This window comes from Hemitrygon akajei, unplaced genomic scaffold, assembly GCF_048418815.1.
Source record: "Hemitrygon akajei unplaced genomic scaffold, sHemAka1.3 Scf000062, whole genome shotgun sequence".
NCBI classification, from domain to species: Eukaryota; Metazoa; Chordata; class Chondrichthyes; order Myliobatiformes; family Dasyatidae; genus Hemitrygon; species Hemitrygon akajei.
The window spans coordinates 4,079,785-4,103,154 of NW_027331948.1; the positions used below are offsets into that span (position 1 = coordinate 4,079,785).

At 48.4% G+C, this 23,370-nt stretch overlaps 1 protein-coding gene across 2 annotated transcripts in view; it reads left to right on the forward strand.

Moving 5' to 3' along the window:
- Window positions 1–3,403: 3,403 nt before the first annotated feature.
- Window positions 3,404–23,370, forward strand: part of LOC140721815 (uncharacterized) — a 51,987-nt gene continuing 32,020 nt past the window's right edge. The window contains exon 1 of one of the 2 annotated variants that reach the window (XM_073036622.1): window positions 3,404–3,555. In XM_073036622.1, the coding sequence (XP_072892723.1) occupies window positions 3,494–3,555 (62 nt within the window). In that variant the 5' untranslated portion in view covers window positions 3,404–3,493. The remainder of the gene's footprint in view (window positions 3,556–23,370) is intronic. The other variant, XM_073036624.1, reaches the window with a different exon arrangement.

Genomic DNA, 23,370 nt, shown 5'->3' on the forward strand with positions numbered 1-23,370 from the left:
AGAGGAGAGAGAGAGAGAGAGAGAGAGAGAGGAGAGAGAGAGAGAGAGAGAGAGACGAGAGAGAGAGAGAGGAGAGAGAGAGAGAGAGTGAGAGAGAGAGAGGGGAGGGAGGGAGAGAGAGAGAATAGGGAAAAGTGAGGCAGCATTGATGAAATAGAGGTTGGAGAGACAGTGGGAAGGAGAAGGGAGGAGGAGCTGAGAGCAAGATATTGCAGTGTGCGTTAGACAGATACAGTGAAGCACGAAACCCAGAGAGAAAGGGGGAAAAGAACAATAGATGTAGTATGATTTCTTGTCTCTCATACCGAATGATTACATTTTCTCTGAGCTCTCATATCCTGAGTTCACAGTTTCACTGCAAAGGCCATGAGTGGTCCGCATTCCCTCTGTGTCGCCTTGCTGTACAAGGTGTGTGCTTGTCCGGCGCCTGTACATACCGAGAGATAACACGGGATATTGATATAAATGAGAAGAAAAACAACTCATGATTTTAGTGTCTCCAGCCGCAGGTTTTGCATCATCCAATGGAGCTACCTTGTGCAAACAGAAGCTCATTAATTCACCGGGAGACACTGCATCAGTAGCACCTATACTAGTGGATCCAGAGAACAGCTGAAGCCACCACCTACTTTGCCTATTGGGAAGACTGTTTCTGAAGCACCTGGCCATTCTGCTCAAAGCTTCCAACTCAGCATGAATCACATATGCAAAGCTGGCAAGGCATCTGCTAACTCGGTGATTCAATCACCCGCCCATTTATGAGATGACGGTGAGCTGCACCTGGCTTTCTGGCAACGAAATGGCAGTCACTGTGTGGTACATTAAGACAATCCATTCAGCCCATCAAAGCTGCTTCGTCAATCAATTATTTTTAATCCCAGATCACCTTTGATGCCCTGACGAATCAGGAAATTATCTTTTTTTTTTGCTTTCAATATTTCCACGGACTTGGCTTGCACACCTGTCTGTGGCCGAGCATTCCGCATGTTCACCGCTCTCTGGAAAAACAATATCCTACTTAAATTTGTTCTAAAGTGGTCCCTCTCAAATTTGAGGTTGTGCCTGCAATTTCTGGAGACTTTGTATATGAAACATCGTCTCCACATCCGCCTAAGCAAGTCTTTTCAACATTTGGTAGATTTCAATGCGACCTACCCACATTCTTCTAAATGCCAGTGCGTACAGGGCCAAAGCTCTTACATCTTAACCCTTCTTTCCCGGAATCATCCTCGTAATCTGTACTCCCCCCGCTGTGAACGCATGCTTTCTGAGATACAGGGCATAAAACTGTTGACAGTACGCCAAGTGCAAACAGTGCGGACTGTTGCTTATAAGTACTCAGCGAATCTCGCTGTTTTATATTATATTCCACTTTGAAATGAATACCAACATTTGCCTTCTTTACGACCAGCTCATTTCTGAACATTGTATTCAACCTGCCAATTTTTTCCCATTCTTCCAATTTTTATATCCTTAGACCATAAAACCATTAGACAAAGGAGTAGAATTAAGCCATTCAAACCAGTGTCCATCTAGAATTCCATAATGGCTGATCCCCGATCAATTCAACCCCATACACCTGCCCTCTCATCATTTCCCTTGATGCCCCAGTTTCTTTCTGCAATCACATTGGTTCTTCAGAACTACATACCCCTCCAACTATCTTCATAATTTCTGACAACGTTGCTGCAAAGCCATCTATTTCTTTATCTAAATCATTGACAAAAGTATAAAAAGTAGATTTCTAATACTGGCCTCTGGAGTACACTGCTAGTCACTGGCAGACAACCAGGAAATGCCCCCCTTTATTCCAGTCGCTGGCCCCTGCCTGTCAGCCATCCCTCTAACCATGTCAGCATCTTCCCTGTATTTCCATGAGATTTTATCATGTTAAGCGGCCTCATGCGTGGCACAGTGTGAAATGCCTTCTGGAAATACAAGTAAAGGATTGGAGGCTTGTGAATGTTGCTCCTTTATTAAAGAAAGGGAAAAGAAAGGGAGTAGAGATAGACGAGGAAATTATAGACCAGTGAGTCTCCATTCAGTGGTTGGCAAGTTGATAGAAAACATCCTTGCAGGCAGGATTCATGAATATTTGGAGACGTATAATATGATTAGGAATAGTCAGCATGACTTTATCAAAGGCAGGTCGTGTCTTATGAACCTGATTGAAATTTTTGAACATGTGACATTGATGAAAGCAAGGCAGTAGATGTAGTGTATATGGATTTCATCAAGATACCCCGTGCAAGGCTTATTGAGAGAATAAGAATGCATGAGATCCAAGGGGACATTGCTTTGAGCATCCAGAATTGGCTTGCCCACAGAAGGCAATGAGTGGTTGCAGGTGGGTCACATTCTACAAGGAGGCCAGTGACCAGTGGTGTGTCTCAGTGATCTGTTGGGGGACCCCTAATCTTCACGATCCTTATAGATGATCTGGATGAGGAAGTGGAGGGTTGGGTTAGTAAATTTGCTGATAACACAAAGTTTGGTGGTGTTGTGGATAGTTTGGAGGGCCGTCAATGATTACAGTGGGAGATTGATAGGATGTAAAACTGAGCTGCAAAATGACAGATGATGTTCATCCCAGATAATCATTTTGGTAGGATGGCAGTATATAGTATTAACCGTAAGATTCTTGGCAGTGTGGAGGATCAGTGGGATCTTGCCGTCCGAGTCCATAGGGAACTCAAAGCTGCTGCGCAGGTTTACTCTGTGGTTAAGAAGGCAGACTGTGTATTGGCCTTCACCAATCGTGGGATCAAGTTTAGGAGCCGAGAGGTAATGCTACCTGGATTACCCGGATTGGAGGGCATAATTTATGAGAATTGTTAGAGTGAACTCGGCCTTTTCTCCTTGGAGGGACGGAGGATGAGAGGTGATCTGATAGAGGTGTATAAGATGATGAAGGGCATTTATCGTGTGGATAGCCAAGGCTTTTTCCCAGGGCTGAAATGCCAGCACGAGAGGGCACAGTTGTAATGTGTTTGGAGGTAGGTACAGAGGAGATGCCAGGTGTATGTTTATTTACACAGTGAAGGTGAGTGCGCGGAATGGGCAGTCGACGACGATCGTGGAGGCGGAAATGATAGTGTCATTTAAGAGACTTCTGGATAGGTATATGGAGCTTAGAAAATTAGAGGGCTATGGATAACCTCAGTGGATTCTAAGGTAAGGACATGTTCGGGGCAGCGTTGTAGGCTGAAAGGCCTGTATTGTGCTATAGGCTTTCTATGTTTCTGTGTAATAACTTCTTTCAAATGTTTCACTGCTAAGGCAAAAGTAATGGCTTCTCAGTAATGTTCCCTGCTGAAGTAATTGTTTCTCTGTAGCAGCAATGTTTGGGTTATGCCTGTTAGCCCATCGGAGATTGTTGCTTTGTCTTGTGTATCAGGAAGGACGTTGTCTTCGCGGTTTTTTGTCGAGGAGAGATGAAGAGGGAGGACGCGTGTGGAGAGAGCGGGTAGACCACCAGGCGGAGTGGACTGGGATGTGGAAGTCCGAAGTTCGGCGACGCTTGGAGGAGACCGATGGTGGAAGAATGACTACTGAGTGAGCTCAAACGTGACTTTGTCTTGACTTGGGCACTTTTTTTATTTTCAGTACTATATTCATAACGTTCTATCATTTAATTGCATATGGTGTTCTATCTGGTATTTTGTGTTGTGGGTTTGTAGCTGGGGGTACATTGCACAACATCCACACAACGTGATTACCCAGTTTGGCGGGGCTGAAGGCCGACTCCCCTAGATGAACAGGAGCTGGGCGAGCCTGAGGGTTACATTTGTGCCAAAGACATCCACCTCCATTCATTTTTTTCATGCTAATTGTTACGTCCTCGAGGAACCCTGTCAGATTTGTCAGGCAGGGTAGCCTAACGGGCCTATAATTTCCTTCTTTATTTGCCTTCCTCCCTTTTTAAAGAGTGCAGAGACATTTGCAATTTGACATTCCTCCGGAACCATAACAGAATCCAGTGATTCTTGAAAAATGATAACCACTGCATCCACTATCTCTTCGGCAACCTCTTTCAGAACTGTGGGATGTCAGCTATATGGTCCACTTGTTCTATTTAAGACCTTTGCGTTTCTTTGGCGCTTTTTCCTTTGTAATAGAAAAGGCACTCACTCATGCTCCCTGGCACTCACGGTCTTCAGGAACATTGTTAAAGTCTTTCACAAAAGTACTCATGAGCTTCATATGCCATTTCTTTATCCCCCATTACTGCATCACCAGCTTTATTTCCAGTAGTCCAGTTTCAACTCTCACCCGCCCTTTTACACATTATATAACTGAAAAACAAACTTTTAGCATTCTACTTTATATTATTGGTCAGTTTGCCCTCATGTTTATTCTTTTGGATTCGTACGGCTTTCTTAGTGGCCTTATGTTGGATTAAAAAAAATTCTCAAACATGCAGAGACCCTTCCTACAGGCCGAGAACCAAGTTCCTCACCCAGAACGTCGACTGCACACTATTTCTAATTTCTGATGTAAAATCATCTAGAAAAATGATGCAAACAACTTTGTTTTATGTATTTATTTGATTGTACAATTTGACCCTAAGAAGGCAGAGTCATTTTTATCAGACAAAGTCCAAATTGTCTAAAGCAGTGTTAACAGTAAAATAAAAATACAATGTGTTTCCCTTCCCACTCGACGCACTGATGTCCCATTCTCCCTTCCGCAAACCTCCTCCTTCGACATATCGATCTGGTTTGTTGCCCTGCTCTGGATGTTTTAATCCGGAATTCCCGACGAGACATCAATCAGCCACACTGGCACAGCTCATTCCTCCTCAAACCTTACCGATTCTGAACTCCGCTCTCTCTGTGCATATCCCAAATTTACAATCAAACCCCCAGACAAAGGATGTGCTGTTAGACTGTTTCCGAGTGAACTTGTGAAATCCAGCATCTCCTCATCCTTACCACATGAGGAGGACCCCGCTCCAGAACTACATAAAACTGTCTCTGACACCATTACTGACCTCATCAGTTCTGGAGATCTCCCATCCACTCACGGATCATTCGCCCACAACTGCTTACCTTGACCCAATACCCCAAGATCCACAATCCTGACTGTGTTGGGTAGGCATATTATCTCTGCCTGCTCCTGACCCACTGCACTCTTATGCTCATAGCTCGACTCGATTTTGTCTTCCTCGGTCATTCCCTTCCAATCTGTATCGGTGAAACTTCTCATGCTCGCGATCTTCTTTCTAGCGTTCAACTCCGTGGCCACGATTACCTCATTTACACCATGAATGATCATTCCCAATACACTTCTACCCCCGATCCACTACCACTTTCCTCTGTCTGTTAGAATTGGCCCTCACCCTCAACAATGTTTCCTTTGGCTCCGTCTGCATTATCCAAGCTCGTGTGTTGGACATTGGCTACGTCCCTATTCCAAGACTTCACCAGAAATGTTCCATATCTTGTTCCTCCAGAACATTGATGTGTTATGCTCCGGTCCCGAGCTGGTGTTCCGGTTCTTGGTCCGGGCCACGGACTCCGGGTCTTATAGCCGTCCGCCTTTCACCCTTGAGCCTAATTAGTCACACCTGTGGATCATCTTGGCTTGTTGGGGCTCAAGGTGGCGCCCATGATGCCCATCGGCTGTCGGTGTATAGAGGGGCCTCAGGGACTGAGTGGAGTTGGGGGGTTGTCTTGCCTATCCTGCTCACCCCTGGTTGTCCTGCTTATCCTGCTCACCACTGGTTGTCTTGACTATCCTGCTCACCCCTGGTTGTCTTGCCTATCCTGCTCACGCCTGCTTGTCCTGCTTATCCTGCTCACCCCTGGTTGTCCTGCTTATCCTGGTCACCCCTGGTTGTCCTGCCTATCCTGCTCACCCCTGGTTGTCCTACCTATCCTGCTCACCCCTGGTTGTCCTGCCTATCCTGCTCACCCCTGGTTGTCCTGCTTATCCTGCTCACCCCTGGTTGTCCTGCTTATCCTGCTCACCCCTGGTTGTCCTGCCTATCCTGCTCACCCCTGGTTGTCCTGCTTATCCTGGTCACCCCTGGTTGTCCTACCTATCCTGCTGACCCCTGGTTGTCCTGCTTATCCTGCTCACTCCTGGTTGTCCTGCCTATCCTGGTCACCCCTGGTTGTCCTGCTTATCCTCCTCACCCCTGGTTGTCCTGCTTATCCTGCTCACTCCTGGTTGTCCTGCCTATCCTGGTCACCCCTGGTTGTCCTGCTTATCCTGCTCACCCCTGGTTGTCCTGCCTATCCTGCTCACCCCTGGTTGTCCTACCTATCCTGCTCACCCCTGGTTGTCCTGCTTATCCTGCTCACCCCTGGTTGTCCTGCTTATCCTGCTCACTCCTGGTTGTCCTACCTATCCTGCTCACCCCTGGTTGTCTTGTCTATCCTGCTCACCCCTGGTTGTCCTGCTTATCCTGCTCACCCCTGGTTGTCCTGCTTATCCTGCTCACCCCTGGTTGTCCTGCCTATCCTGCTCACTCCTGGTTGTCCTGCTTATCCTGCTCACCCCTGGTTGTCCTGCTTATCCTGCTCACCCCTGGTTGTCCTGCCTATCCTGCTCACCCCTGGTTGTCCTGCTTATCCTGCTCACCCCTGGTTGTCCTGCTTATCCTGGTCACCCCTGGTTGTCCTGCCTATCCTGCTCACCCCTGGTTGTCCTGCTTATCCTGCTCACCCCTGTTTGTCCTGCTTATCCTGCTCACCCCTGGTTGTCCTGCTTATCCTGCTCACCCCTGGTTGTCCTGCTTATCCTGCTCACCCCTGGTTGTCCTGCCTATCCTGCTCACTCCTGGTTGTCCTGCTTATCCTGCTCACCCCTGGTTGTCCTGCTTATCCTGCTCACCCCTGGTTGTCCTGCCTATCCTGCTCACCCCTGGTTGTCCTGCTTATCCTGCTCACCCCTGGTTGTCCTGCTTATCCTGCTCACTCCAGGTTGTCCTGCTTATCCTGCTCACTCCTGGTTGTCCTGCCTATCCTGCTCAATCCTGGTTGTCCTGCTTATCCTGCTCACTCCTGGTTGTCCTGCTTATCCTGCTCACTCCTGGTTGTCCTGCTTATCCTGGTCACTCCTGGTTATCCTGCCTATCCTGCTCACCCCTGGTTGTCCTGTTTATCCTGCTCACACCTGTTTGTCTTGACTATCCTGCTCACTCCTGGTTATCCTGCCTATCCTGCTCACCCCTGGTTGTCCTGCCTATCCTGCTCTCCCCTGGTTGTCCTGCTTATCCTGCTCACCGCTGGTTGTCCTGCTTATCCTGCTCACCCCTGGTTGTCCTGCTTATCCTGCTCACTCCTGGTTGTCCTGCTTATCCTGGTCACTCCTGGTTATCCTGCCTATCCTGCTCACCCCTGGTTGTCCTGCTTATCCTGCTCACCCCTGGTTGTCCTGCTTATCCTTCTCACCCCTGGTTGTCCTGTTTATCCTGCTCACCCCTGGTTGTCCTGTTTATCCTGCTCACCCCTGGTTGTCCTGTTTATCCTGCTCACCCCTGGTTGTCCTGCTTATCCTGCTCACCCCTGGTTGTCCTGCTTATCCTGCTCACCCCTGCTTGTCCTGCTTATCCTTCTCACCCCTGGTTGTCCTGTTTATCCTGCTCACCCCTGGTTGTCCTGTTTATCCTGCTCACCCCTGGTTGTCCTGTTTATCCTGCTCACCCCTGGTTGTCCTGCTTATCCTGCTCACCCCTGGTTGTCCTGCTTATCCTGCTCACCCCTGCTTGTCCTGCCTATCCTGCTCACCCCTGGTTGTCCTGCTTATCCTGCTCACTCCTGGTTGTCCTGCTTATCCTGCTCACCCCTGGTTGTCCTGCTTATCCTGCTCACCCCTGGTTGTCCTGCTTATCCTGCTCACCCCTGGTTGTCCTGCTTATCCTGCTCACCCCTGGTTGTCCTGCCTATCCTGCTCACCCCAGGTTGTCCTGTTTATCCTGCTCACTCCAGGTTGTCCTGCTTATCCTGCTCACTCCTGGTTGTCCTGCCTATCCTGCTCAATCCTGGTTGTCCTGCTTATCCTGCTCACTCCTGGTTGTCCTGCTTATCCTGCTCACTCCTGGTTGTCCTGCTTATCCTGGTCACTCCTGGTTATCCTGCCTATCCTGCTCACCCCTGGTTGTCCTGTTTATCCTGCTCACACCTGTTTGTCTTGACTATCCTGCTCACTCCTGGTTATCCTGCCTATCCTGCTCACCCCTGGTTGTCCTGCCTATCCTGCTCACCCCTGGTTGTCCTGCCTATCCTGCTCTCCCCTGGTTGTCCTGCTTATCCTGCTCACCGCTGGTTGTCCTGCTTATCCTGCTCACCCCTGGTTGTCCTGCTTATCCTGCTCACTCCTGGTTGTCCTGCTTATCCTGGTCACTCCTGGTTATCCTGCCTATCCTGCTCACCCCTGGTTGTCCTGCTTATCCTGCTCACCCCTGGTTGTCCTGCTTATCCTGCTCACCCCTGGTTGTCCTGCTTATCCTGCTCACCCCTGGTTGTCCTGTCTATCCTGCTCACCCCTGGTTGTCCTGCTTATCCTGCTCACCCCTGCTTGTCCTGCCTATCCTGCTCACCCCTGGTTGTCCTGCTTATCCTGCTCACTCCTGGTTGTCCTGCTTATCCTGCTCACCCCTGGTTGTCCTGCTTATCCTGCTCACCCCTGGTTGTCCTGCTTATCCTGCTCACCCCTGGTTGTCCTGTCTATCCTGCTCACCCCTGGTTGTCCTGCATATCCTGCACACCCCTGGTTGTCCTGCTTATCCTGCTCACCCCTGGTTGTCCTGCCTATCCTGCTCACCCCTGGTTGTCCTGCTTATCCTGCTCACCCCTGGTTGTCCTGCTTATCCTGCTCACCCCTGGTTGTCCTGCTTATCCTGCTCACCCCTGGTTGTCCTGCCTATCCTGCTCACCCCTGGTTGTCCTGCTTATCCTGCTCACCCCTGGTTGTCCTGTCTATCCTGCTCACCCCTGGTTGTCCTTCCTATCCTGCTCACCCCTGGTTGTCCTGCTTATCCTGCTCACCCCTGGTTGTCCTGCCTATCCTGCTCACCCCTGGTTGTCCTGCTTAGCCTGCTCACCCCTGGTTGTCCTACCTATCCTGCTCACCACTGGTTGTCCTGCCTATCCTGCTCACCCCTGGTTGTCCTGTTTATCCTGCTTACCCCTGGTTGTCCTGCTTATCCTGCTCACCCCTGGTTGTCCTGTCTATCCTGCTTACCCCTGGTTGTCCTGCTTATCCTGCTCACCCCTGGTTGTCCTGACTATCCTGCTCACCCCTGGTTGTCCTGCTTATCCTGCTCACCCCTGGTTGGCCTGCTTATCCTGCTCACCCCTGGTTGTCTTGCCTATCCTGCTCACCCCTGGTTGTCTTGCCTATCCTGCTCACCCCTGGTTGTCCTGTTTATCCTGCTCACCCCTGGTTGTCCTGCTTATCCTGCTCACCCCTGGTTGTCCTGCTTATCCTGCTCACCCCTGGTTGTCCTGCTTATCCTGCTCACCCCTGGTTGTCCTGCTTATCCTGCTCACCCCTGGTTGTCCTGCTTATCCTGCTCACCCCTTTTTGTCTTGCCTATCCTGCTCACCCCTGGTTGTCCTGTTTATCCTGCCCACCCCTGGTTGTCCTGCTTATCCTGCTCACCCCTGGTTGTCCTGTTTATCCTGCTCACCCCTTTTTGTCTTGCCTATCCTGCTCACCCCTGGTTGTCCTGTTTATCCTGCTCACCCCTGGTTGTCCTGCTTATCCTGCTCACCCCTGGTTGTCCTGCTTATCCTGCTCACCCCTGGTTGTCCTGCTTATCCTGCTCACCCCTGGTTGTCCTGTTTATCCTGCTCACCCCTGGTTGTCCTGCTTATCCTGCTCACCCCTGGTTGTCCTGTTTATCCTGCTCACCCCTGGTTGTCCTGCTTATCCTGCTCACCCCTGGTTGTCCTGCTTATCCTGCTCACCCCTGGTTGTCCTGTTTATACTCCTCACCCCTGGTTGTCCTGCTTATCCTGCTCACCCCTGGTTGTCCTGCTTATCCTGCTCACCCCTGTTTGTCCTGCTTATCCTGCTAACCCCTGGTTGTCCTGTGTATCCTGCTCACCCCTGGTTGTCCTGATTATCCTGCTCACCCCGGTTGTCCTGCTTATCATCCTCACCCCTGGTTGTCCTGCTTATCATCCTCACCCCTGGTTGTCCTGCTTATCCTCCTCACCCCTGGTTGTCCTGCCTATTCTGCTCACCCCTGGTTGTCCTGCTTATCCTCCTCACCCCTGGTTGTCCTGCTTATCCTGCTCACCCCTGGTTGTCCTGCCTATCCTCCTCACCCCTGATTGTCCTGCCTATTCTGCTCACTCCTGGTTGTCCTGCTTATCCTCCTCAGCCCTTGTTGTCCTGCTTATCCTGCTCACCCCTGGTTGTCCTGCCTATCCTGCTCACCCCTGGTTGTCCTGCTTATCCTGCTCACCCCTGGTTGTCCTGCCTATCCTGCTCACCCCTGGTTGTCCTGCTTATCCTGCTCACCCCTGGTTGTCCTGCCTATCCTGCTCACCCCTGGTTGTCTTGCTTATCCTGCTCACCCCTGGTTGTCCTGCCTATCCTGCTCACCCCGGGTTGTCCTGCTTATCCTGCTCACCCCTGGTTGTCCTGCTTATCCTGCTCACCCCTGGTTGTCCTGCTTATCCTGCTCACCCCTGGTTGTCCTGCTTATCCTGCTCACCCCTGGTTGTCCTGCCTATCCTGCTCACCCCTGGTTGTACTGCTTATCCTCCTCACCCCTGGTTGTCCTGCTTATCCTGCTCACCCCTGGTTGTCCTGCTTATCCTGCTCACCCCTGGTTGTCCTGCCTATCCTGCTCACCCCTGGTTGTCCTGCTTATCCTGCTCACCCCTGCTTGTCCTGCCTATCCTGCTCACCCCTGGTTGTCCTGCTTATCCTGCTCACCCCTGGTTGTCCTGCCTATCCTGCTCACCCCTGGTTGTCCTGCTTATCCTGCTTACCCCTGGTTGTCCCGCTTATCCTGCTCACCCCTGGTTGTCTTGCTTATCCTTCTCACCCCTGGTTGTCCTGCCTATCCTGCTCACCCCTGGTTTTCTTGCTTATCCTGCTCACCCCTGGTTGTCCTGCCTATCCTGCTCACCCCTGGTTGTCCTGCTTATCCTGCTCACCCCTGGTTGTCCTGCTTATCCTGCTCACCCCTGGTTGTCCTGCTTATCCTGCTCACCCCTGGTTGTCCTGCCTATCCTGCTCACCCCTTGTTGTCCTGCCTATCCTGCTCACCCCTGGTTGTACTGCTTATCCTCCTCACCCCTGGTTGTCCTGCTTATCCTGCTCACCCCTGGTTGTCCTGCCTATCCTGCTCACCCCTGGTTGTCCTGCTTATCCTGCTCACCCCTGGTTGTCCTGCCTATCCTGCTCACCCCTGGTTGTCCTGCCTATCCTGCTCACCCCTGGTTGTCCTGCTTATCCTGCTCACCCCTGGTTGTCCTGCTTATCCTGCTCACCCCTGGTTGTCTTGCCTATCCTGCTCACCCCTGGTTGTCCTGCTTATCCTGCTCACACCTGGTTGTCCTGCTTATCCTGCTCACCCCTGGTTGTCCTGCTTATCCTTCTCACCCCTGGTTGTCCTGCTTATCCTGCTCACCCCTGGTGGTCCTGCTTATCCTGCTCACCCCTGGTTGTCCTGCTTATCCTGCTCACCCCTGGTTGTCCTGCCTATCCTGCTCACCCCTGGTTGTCCTGCCTATCCTGCTCACCCCTGGTTGTCCTGCTTATCCTGCTCACCCCTGGTTGTCTTGCCTATCCTGCTCACCCCTGGTTGTACTGCTTATCCTGCTCCTCGGGTTTGCCCTGGCTTGGAGTACCATCGTTAAAGACGAATTTTTCGAGTAAGTCTGGCGAGGTTTCCTTTCTATCCCTTGCCTCCGTTGGGCAAACCTGGCCGGACTGCTGTTGCCCGACGGGGGACTCTGCCCCTTCCTACCCCTTGCTGCATTCGTGTTGTGCTCCGCAAGCTACCCATGTGCCCTGCCACCTGCGCAGGGCCCGTGTTCCTTCTTCGGAGGTCTGGGCCCTGCCTAGAAGTTATGCGGCTCCCCCAGAGAACTCCAAGATTCTGCCAGAAGTCCTAGACCCAGCCGGACCTCCATAAAACTCCTCTGAACTCCGGTATCCTGCCTTGCCTGAACTCCGGGATCCTGCCTTGCCTGAACTCTAAGACTCTCTTGGAACCCCAGAGTCGCCTTGAACGCCATGTCCCTCACGTACACCACGGTCCCCACATCTTGTCTATCGTTTAGCTGTTCCCATCCTGTCCCTAGTACTTCAGTGTCTGCGTCCTGCACTTGTGTCCAGCCGCCTGTCCACTTATGACATTGATGACTGCATCGATGCTGTTTCAGGCACCTGCTCTGAGGCCGTGAATTTCATCACACTGGCCACGAACGTCCACACTGACCTTGAGTAAACTTGGTCCATTTTAACAACTGCCTTACCTTGCTCGATCTCTTTGTCTCAATCAAAGGAAACAAATTGCCGACCCTCTTCATTAGGAACATACCGACTCCAACAGTTATCTGGTCCATATCTCTTCTCTCGCAGTTTCCTGTAAAAATGCTATTCCCTTTTCTCCTTTCCTTCATCTCATCAGCATCTGCTCCAAGAATTTGGCCTCCATTCCAGATCAGAGCTGCCTACTCTCCGCGGCCCTAAACATCGATTGCACTCTTTTCCACAGTTGCTGCTTGATCTTCTGAGTTCTTCCTGCATTTCAATCTATCAAAAATGATTAAAATATGTTCCCTTATTCGTCAATTGATATTGCACTCATCTTCTCCGATGTTAACACATCCCCTCTTATTGGGACCAAATGGCTCACAGTACTCCAAAATTGACCTGCCCAGCGCTTTATTTAATCTGACAAAATGCATGCCCATACAGGGGAAGACACTGCATTCAATTAGCTACCTCTTTGCCATTCTCCATATCCTTTCAATTCATTATGGAGTCTGCCCACTTTCTCAAAACTATCTACCCCTCTACGTATCTTCGCATCATCTGAAGACTTTGCCACAAAGCCATCTATTCCACTTTCACAGATAGTTCTTACGTATAACGTAAGCGGACACAACACAGACCTCTGTGGAACACCACTAGTCACCGACAACCTACCAGAAAAGGCTCTCTTTATTCTCACTCTTTCCTTCCTGCTATACAGTCATTGCTTTCTCTATGCTAGCATCGGTCATGCAATACCGTGGATCATTACTTTTTAAGCAACCTCATGTCTGATGCCCTATCAGAGGTCTTCTAAAAATCCAAGTGCACACCAGCTACCGATTCTACATTGTCTATTCTGTTTGATAATCTCTCAAGGAATTCCAGTAGTTTTGTCAAGCAAAACCGATCCCTGAGAAAGAAATCATGCTGACATTTGTCAGAAATCATGTTGACTCTAATAATCGAGTTAAACATCTTCTTAGACACTGAGATCAGCCTAATTGTCCTGTCCTTTCTTCTGGCTCTCTCGCTTCATGAAGCTTTGAGTGACATTTGCAATTTTCCATTTCTTCAGAAGCATGCCGGAATCAAATGACACATGAACGATGACTATTCTGCTTCCCTAATCACGTGCTCCACATATTAGGACCCGGGAGGGCATAATATCTTGTCCAGGAGACTTTTCAACCTTCGGTCTTCGATATCCAAAGAACATTCTCCCTTCCAATAGCAACTTCACACACATTGTCCTTGACACTCTGGAGTTTCTGACATAACTCTCGGTTGTCTATACTGTATTTTTGATATTAGTGTATTCACCAGGTGGCCCTGTAATGCTACAGGGGACCCCTCTGTTTCTGGGATGAGGTCTCCCGATCTGCGCCAGGCTTTCGAAGCTTCCTTGTAGACATCTAGTCTGCTCAGTTGACAGGGTATTGTTCCAGAGACGTTCATGTTCCCACATTTGTTAAATTCTTCTCCTGTATTGATTATTTCATGTTTACTGGGCTGTTCTTTCCTTTAGGTATAACGGCGTGTGCTTCTTGTCAGAATGCATATGCTCACATGGGCTATGAATTCCGCTTTCTTTGATGTCATTATATTATTAGAAGGGTTACCTAACCTCTCAGTATGTAACACCCTGGGAAAGGTTCCACGGCTAAAGTAATGTAGCAGCTTCCTGTTGCAGCTGGGTTTGAATTATGGTTAGCGATAACGGGAGTTTTCTAATGTGAACTAGAACTTTTGTTTGGAGTAACCGTGATTAGATGGAGCAAGGGTTCGTAGTTGACAGAGGATTGGTCAATATGCCTTTTATCTTATGCCACGTGCTATTATTCCTTGGCACTGACTTTATAAAGGGCAGCAAAGTGCATTGCATCCACACAAAACGGGGTTTGCGGTGGCAGAGCCCTTTCAATATTATTCTTCCCCCTTTGGTCCTCGGTAATGTTAATCTAACTGTGCTGGAGTGTATTTTTTTTTTTAGAAAGTTTGTCCTGTGACGTCTTATTTTTCTTTGTAAATTTTCCAGATTGATATCGTGTCAAAATATTTTGTCAAATGAAGACGTTAATTCGGATATAACCATAGAATCATATAACAATTAGAGCATGGAAACAGGCCATATCGGCCCTCCTAGTCCATGTCGAAAGCCTACTCTCACCTAGTCCCACCGACTTGCACTCAGACCATCACCCCCCATTCCTTTCCTGTCCATATACCTATCCATTTTTTAAATGACCTAATCGAACCTGCCTCTACCGCTTCTACTAGAAGCTCGTTCCACACAGCTACCACTCTCTGAGTAAAGAAGTCCCCACTCGAGTTACCCCTAAACGTTTGCACCCTAACTCTCAAATCATGCCCTCTTGCTTGAATCTCCCCTTCTCTCAATGAAAAAAGCCTATCCACGTCAACTCTATCTATCTTTCCCCACATAATTTTAAATACCTCTATCAAGTCCACCCTCAACCTTCTACGCTCCAAAGAATAAAGAAATAACTTGTTCTTCTCTGTAACATAGGTGCTGAAGCCCAGGTAACATTCTACTAAATATCCTCTGTACTCTCTCAATTTTGTTGACATTTTTCCTTTAGTTCGGTGACCAGAACTGTAGTCAATACTCCAAATTTGTCCTCACCAATGCCTTGTACAATTTTAACATTACGTTCCAAATCCTATACTCAATGCTCTGATTTATAAAGCCCAGCATACCAAACGTTTTTTTTCACCACCCTATCCACATGAAATTCCACATTCAGGGAACTATGCACCATTATTCCTGGATGACTCTGTTCTACTGCATTCATCAATGCCTTACCATTTACCATGTATGTCCTATTTTGATTAGTCCTACCAAAATGTAGCACCTCACACTGATCAACATTAAACTCCATCTGCTATCTGTCAGCCCACTCTTCTAACTGGCCTAAATCTCTCTGCAAGCTTTGTAAACCTACTTCACTATCGACAACGCCACCTATCTTAGTGTCTCCTGCATACTTACTTATCCTATTTACCACCCCATCATCCAGATCATTAATGCATATGAAAAACAACATTGGACCCAGTACAGATCCCTGAGGCACAACACTTGTCACTGGCCTCCAACCTAACAAACAGTTATCAACCTCTGCTCTCTGGAATCTCCCATCTAACCACTGTTGAATCCATTTTACAAATTCAATATTAATACCTAACGATTGAACCTTCCTAACTATCCTTCCGTGTGGAACCTTGTCAAAGGCCTTACTGAAGTCCGTATAGACAACACCCACTGCTTTACCGTCGTCAACCTCCCTTGTAACCACTTCAAAAAATTCAATAGGATTTGTCAAACATGCCCTTCCTCGCACAAATCCATGTAGACTGTTCCTAATCAGACCCTGTCTATCCAGATAATTATATATTCCGTTTCCAAGAATACTTTCCATTAATTGACCCACCACTGCCATCGAACTTACAGTGCAATTATTGCTAGGTTTACTCTTGGAACCCTTTTTAAACAATAGGACCACATGAGCATTTCGCCAATCCTCCGGCACCATCCCCGTTTCTAATGAAATTTGAAATATTTCTGTCCGAGCCCCTGCTGTTTCTACACTAACTTCCCTCAAGATCCTAGGGAATATCCTGTCAGGACCCGGAGTTCTATCCACTTTTATATTCTTTAGAAGCGCCAGTACTTCCTCTTATTTAATCATCATAGTTTACATAACTACCATACTTGTTTCCCTTATCGTGCACAATTCAATATCCTTCTCCTTAGTGAATATCGAAGAAAAGAAATTGTTCAAAATCTCCCCCATCTCTTTTGGTTCCACACATAGCTGTCCACTCTGATTCTCTAAGGGAGCACTTTTATCCCTCACTATCCTTTTGCTATTAATATAACTGTAGAAACCCTTCGGATTTATTTTCACCTTACTTGCCAAAGCAACCTCATATCTTCTTTTAGCTTTTCTAATGTCTTTCTTAATATTCTTTTTACTTTCTTTATATTCCTCGAGCACCTCATTTAGTCCATGCTACCTGTACATATTGTAGATCTTTCTCATTTTCCGAACCAGGTTTGGAATATCCTTTGAAAACCATGGCTCCCTCAAAGTTTTAACCTTTCCTTTCAACCTAACAGGAACATAAAGAAACTGTACCCTCAAAATTTTACCTTTAAATGACCTCCATTTCTCTATTACATCCTTCCCATAAAACAAATTGTCCCAATCCACTCCTTCTAAATCCTCAAAGTTAGCCTTTCTCCAATCAAAAATCTCAACCCTGTGTCCAGACCTATCCTTCTTCATAATTATATTGAAACTAATGGCATTGTGATACATTGGTTACATCGGAAGTCTTCATTGCACTTTTTATGTTTACTAAAGAGCTTTATTTCGCAGACCGTGTTCGAAGAAAGTCCAAACCCGTGCAAGCATTGAGTGCCGTCGGGAAAATGCCTTGGTTTAGTTTCAAATGCATGGGGAACCTGCGCCATCGTCTCTTGTGGGGTCGAACGTGCCGGGGTCATTCTTCACCGTGAGTCTACATGAGAGCACAGTTTTGCAGTAGTCATTGCTCTACGGAGTGTTATAACTTGAGGTCGGTTCCTCACCTCTTACCACTGGATCCGACCTGTGGATGGACAGTTCTACCCTGGACTCTACTCCAATAACACTCACTGATCGTCTTTACCGGAACAACAGAACAGGTGCAGCTCCGTGTAACCGGGGAAAAGCAATGACGACCAACCTCGGACTCTAACGATGCTGATGCCTTCTCTTATTTGCTGAAGTGATTCTGGTTAATTTGGAAGCTTTGTGGAGAACGGTGAGGTATCTCACATCCTGTCCTCACAGTAGGCAAAGTAGGTGGCAGTTTCAGCTGCTGTCTGGATCCACTCATGTTTGTGATATTGATGTTGTGTCCTAGTTAAATAATGAGCTTTGGTTTGCACAGGTAGCTCCATTCGATGATGAGACACTTGCGGCAAATGTATTCAGAATCATGAGTTGTCTTTGTCCCCCTGCACTGGGAGTTCTGCATAGCCGTAGCCTCTGTCATTTCTCCGTATATAGAGGCTGTAGATAATCGCAGACCCAGTACTGCAAGTCAACACTTAGGTAAACCGTCACACTTAGCGTCTGTGCAGTGGAACTGTAGTCACAGAATGTCAGAAAGACTTGATTCCTTATTCCCTGTCCTGGCCTGACCCACCCCATAACCGGCCGTCTCCGTCGTCTCCCTTCTCCCGTCCCGTCTTTTTGGACCAGTCTCCTTACCCAAACATGCTTCGTTTCAGAAAAACTCCCCCTCTCCGATTCACACTTATTATTTCCAGTTTCTCCCTGATTAATATGCTGGGCCAAAAACGCAAAGGGAACAGTCCAATTGAACATTTATATTGAGCCACGTTTGTAGAGGGTCATTGGGCTGGTATTCAGTCGCGATGGGCAGCGATGCAGAACTCAATGATGTAAGAAACGCCTGTAAGAAACATGGACATTGTACATAGAGCAATCGTGAGGAGAGGGTCCTGGAGAGTGAAACGCGGAAGGTGGGCTAAGGGATAAGATTGGTGAGTAGGAATAGAAGGCGTGCTGGATGGTCTCGAGAGTAGGTATGAAAGGGGATGTTCACTGGGTATAGAAAGTTGGTAAGATGGGCTGAGTATCAGCACAGAAATGAGTATGAAGCCAAGAAGGAAATGGGCTGATAAGTGGTGAGACTGGATAGAGTACTACATCATATCGATAGTGATGATGTGGTGAGTGCCCATGCGGGTGAAACCAATGCTTTGACGTGCAGGAGTTACACATGTTTTGACTTGGTTTTCGAGTGTGAATATATTTTGTGAAAGGAGCTCGCTTCGTAGCTCTTATATTGGCCGTTGGCAGGGTTCATGTCGGAGGCGGTACAGGGCAGGGAGGCCGGGCGAGGCAGGGATCGGAACTGAGCGGCAGATTTAGGACTGCGGAAGGAAAGCGATTTCGCTCACAGGTCACCTTTCGCACAAGCCAGCTTTGAAGACCAGTCAGGCCGTACGTAGAACAGCATAGTCACCCTGCGAAAACAGAAGCAGTCGCTACCCAGTATTTGCCATCAGCATAGGGTCATTGATAGGGTCATACAGCAGGCAATCCTTCGGCCCGTTGCGTCAATTCTGGTACCCAACAGCTTCGCATTGATTTCGTATAGTGGCAAAAAAGCCACAATTCTATTTTTTCATCTCGATACTAGGGATTGCAGGCAAGAATATATCCACCCTCCCCCACCAGGGCACCGCAATCCGGCTCCAGAAACCCCAGCACCACCACAGCTAGCCCTACGGCTAGTGAACCTGTGAACCTCTCACCCAGCCTCTTAAATCTGGATGGTGTACCTTAGAAACACATCTGCAACATGGGATAACGTTCCCAATGTGTGAACGATCCATGCCCTCCAACGGTTAGAACAACCCAGCCATCCTTCTCCATTCCAGAAAAAGACAGAAAACCTGCTGGGATCTCTCTTAGAGAGAAGGGGAAGGAGAGTTCCTATAGATTAGGCGGGAGAGGAAGAGTGACTGGGTGAAATCTGCCGAGGAAGATTTGCAAGGTTTAAGGGCGGATAGAGGGATGGGGTGGTCGGACAGAAGTTGCGGAGTGTTTGGCACAGTGCTTAAAAAAATCTTTGCACTCTACCTCGTACATCAGATAAAACAAATTATTTACCACATGGAGTGCTCAAATCTCACCCGAACAGGGATATTTATTTGGTTACTACAGCGCCTTCGCAACTTCTCTGCCCAGACCAACTTACTTTTCTCTCTCTCCTCAGTTCTAATGAAATATACTCAATCGCAAATAGTTTCCCTTTCTCTGGTAAAGTGAGAGGGGTGCAAGGGGATGGGAAATCGTGAAAGGGAGAGGGCGCGTGGCATATTACAGGAAGATTGATACATCGATTTTCGTGGTGTCAGGTTGCATCTAATCAACCGGAATATAAGGTGTTGTTTTCCAACCTCAGCGTGGCCTTCTCACGACATTTGAGGTGGCCATGGATGGACATATCAGAACGGGAATGAGAAATGGAAGCAAACTCGGTTGCCAGTTTCCGACCCCGCTTGTTCTGGCGGACGGAACGTAGATGCTTGGCAAATCCGTCTCCCAATCTATGTCGAGTGTCGTTGATATGCAACAGGTCACACCGGGACCACCGAATGTCAGTGAGAGGGTGATGTGTAGGGGCAGGTGTAGCAACTGCTCCATTTGCCAGGAGGAAGATCGGTGGGCAGAGACGAATATACGATCCGTATGGAAAGGGGCGGAGGGCGAGAGTAACTATAACTTGTTCAACCCTGCTGCTTGTTAAAACACCATCCCCTGCTCTCAAGTCCTCAGTCGCCGCTGCATATGCTCTCAGGGTGAGGCTTTTCATTCTACTGGTCTTCCACTTCCATTCCCATTGAGGTATGTCCATCCCTGATCTCCACTCTGTCGTGATGAAGCCACACTTAGGATGGAGAAAGAGCGCCTGATGTTCTGATTGGCTCGCCTCCAACCCGATGACATGAATAGTGATTTTTCAAACTTCCAGTAATGCTCTCCAACACACGCAAACCTTTATATTTCCCATCTAGGTAGCATCTATGGAAACAAATACACTGGAGTTTTCCGACCGAAGCCCTTCGGCAGGACTGGAAAACAGAAACCTGAGGAGTAGATTAAAAAGTTGGGTGGAGGGGAGGTAGAAACGCCGTGTGATAGGTGAATCCTGGAGGGGGAGTGATGAAGTAAATAGATGGGAAGTTGATTGTTGAAAGAGGATGGAGGCCATGGTAGAAAGAAGAATAAAAGTTGGGGAGAACACCAGAGGGAGACGACGGGCGGACAAGCAAATGAAGTGAGAGAGGGGAAAGGTGATGGGAATTGGAGAAAAGGGGAAAGGGCCTGGGCGCATTGCTGGAAGTTTTAGACAACGATGTTCTTGCCATCAGGTTGCAGGATATCCAAATGGAATATAAGGTGTTGTTCTTCAAACCTGAGTGCGGCCTCGTCAGGACAGTGGAGCAGGCCATGGATGGACAAATCTGAATTGGAATGGGAATTGGAATTAAAGTCGGTGGCCACTGCAAGATCCCACATGTCGGCTCACATGGAAGGATTGTTTAGGTAAGGATCTGTGGCACTTCTTCTGCCAGCAAAGATACGAAAGTCGCACACTGGGAGGTCCGTATGGATAGCAGAACGTGGATAAGGAGAGAGGGAATGGTGTGCTTGGTTGTGGATGACGGAGGAACTGAGAGAAGGGGATGGCGTTCAACGCTGGTACTTGCTCTATACCTCGTCTGACACTGGTACTTGTAAAACACCATTCCATTCTCTCAATTCCTCCACACCACGTTTTATGTCGATGCCTCCAGCAGCGCCGCATATTCTCTCAGGATGAGGCTTTTCATTCTATGGTCAGACATATTAATTCCACTTCCCATTCCCACTGCGGTGTATCCATCCATATCTTCCTCCACTGTTGTGATGAGGCCACACTTAGGATGGAGTAATTATAGTCCTCCTGGGTTGCATCCAACTGATGGCACAAACATTGACTTTACATACTTCCCGTAATGCCCTCCAGTAACACCCCCTATCTATTTCTCATCCCGTTTTCCCTCTCTTACCTTATCTACTTGACCGCCCATCGCCTCCCTCTGGTGCTGCTCCTCATTATTAGTTTCTTCTATGTCCTTCTGCCTCTTTCACCAACCAACTTCCCAGCTATTCACTTCATCCCTCCCCTTCAGATTTAGCCTATAACCTGGCGTTTCGCTCTAACCTCAGGACACTACCACCACACCACGTTTTATGTCGATGCCTCAGCTTTTTTCTTTTTCTCCAGTCTTAGAGTAGTGTTGCGTCCCGAAACTACGACTGGACTTGTTTTTTCATAGATGCTGCCTGGCCTGCTGAGTTCCTCAAGCAATTTTTGTGATTCTGATTCTATTTGTTAATATCTACTCCAGAGGACAGACCAGTACCCCTCCCTAGGTAATCTTCACTGCCCTCTCCGAGACTAACACTGTCCACAATACACTCGGTACATCTGCAAAAACGTCGCGCACAATTCGAACGAACTTTTCCACTTCACTGAGCAAGCTCTTTGGGGAGAAAGCCCAGCGCCATCAGTGCAGTGAGTTAGCGACTGTTCTCCCAGGCTGGTTTTCAGTCTCTGGTGTGGTGGCCCTGCTCCACAAACTGGGCATCAGCATCCACAGATCACTTTCTATTTAATAAAGACATTGTCTTCAGCACCACGGTAGATGCCCTTACAGCCATCCACACGATATTCCATTGCCACCTTCCCACACACTTACCCGGCCGCTGCATATTCCATTTCATCATCCCAAGCCCTGCTCTGCGCTCACTCCTACACATGGTGAATGTCGTCAGAAACTTTGGTCCTTGGATCTGTGACACTCCTCAGTTCATGGGAGACGTCGCTGTGTCCTGAACACCACTGACCGTGATTTCCCGCTCTTACAGACTGCCAACATGCTGGAGGTGCATTTAGACCCAGTGTTTCTTGTGTGATCTATAACCCAGACCCAGGCTTAACTTCAACAACATCTCCGGCACGGTGTTTTGTCTGACACTGAGTCTCTGCGGGTGGGTTGAAGATGATATGGCAGGGTAGAGAGCGAGGTGGATGCACATATTCCAGACGGAGACAGAGGGTTGGGGACGGAACATGGCGAAATGTGGACAGGGGCGGAGGGACGGATGGGGGAGAGAGATGAAATTGCTCAATAGAGACTGCAGGAGTTGCGAGAGAGAGCAGCTGGAACAGAGATGGAGATGTAAGAGTGTGAATTAGAGAGGGAAAGCATAGTTGAAGAGGCAGCGAGGCAAGGGGAGGGAGAGAGACTGACAGAGAGAGAGAGAGAGCGAGAGAGAGAAGGGGAAAGAGAGAGAGATGGAATTGAGAGAGAGGAGTGAGAGAAAATGAGAGAGAGAGAGAGAGAGAGAGAGAGAGAGAGAGAGAGAGAGAGAGAGAGAGAGAGAGAGAGAGAGAGAGAGAGAGAGGTGGAAATTGGGGGCGATAAGTGCAGAATAACCCCTTGCTTCTTACATCCAGTGACTACTGATCCAATGCTGAGACACTAAGTCCTACGGCTTAGCTCAGTGTTGTCTTGCTGTACTGGTTGTGTGTTTGCCCAGAGCCTCTATATACAGCGAGATAACACAGGCTGTTGCTATGCAGAACAGCCAGTGCAGGAGACGGAAAAAAAAAGAAACTCGTGATTTTAAGTACTTTGCCCGCAAATATTGCATCGGGATGAAGGGGTTAACCTATGAGGAGAGATTGAGTAGCTTGGGATTATATTCTCTGCAGTTCAGACGAATGAGAGGGGATCTTATAGAAACATGCAACATTTTGAAAGGGATAGATAAGATAGAAGTAGGAAAGTTGTATCCATTGGTAGGTGAGACTCGAACTCGGGGACATTGCCTGAAGATTCAGGGGAGAAGATTTAGCACGGACATGAGGAGAATCTGTGGAATTCTCTGCCCAGGAAAGCAGTTGAGGCATCTTCACTAACTATATTTAAGAAACAGTTAGATAGTTTTTTTTTACATTGTAAGACAATTAAGGGTTATGGGGAAGAGGCAGGTCGATGGAGCTGACTTTACAGACAGATCGACCATAAACTTATTGAATAGCGAGACAGGTTGGATGGGCCGGATGGCCTACTCCTGCTCCTATTTCTTATTTTTTTAATGTTCTTATGATCGTATGGAGCTACTTTGTGCAAACAGATGTTCATTGATTAACTAGGACACCGCCGCAATGTCACAAACATGAGTGGATCCAGACAGCAGCTGACCTACTTTGCCTACGAGGAGGACAGTATGTGAGACACCTCACCGTTCTCCACAATGC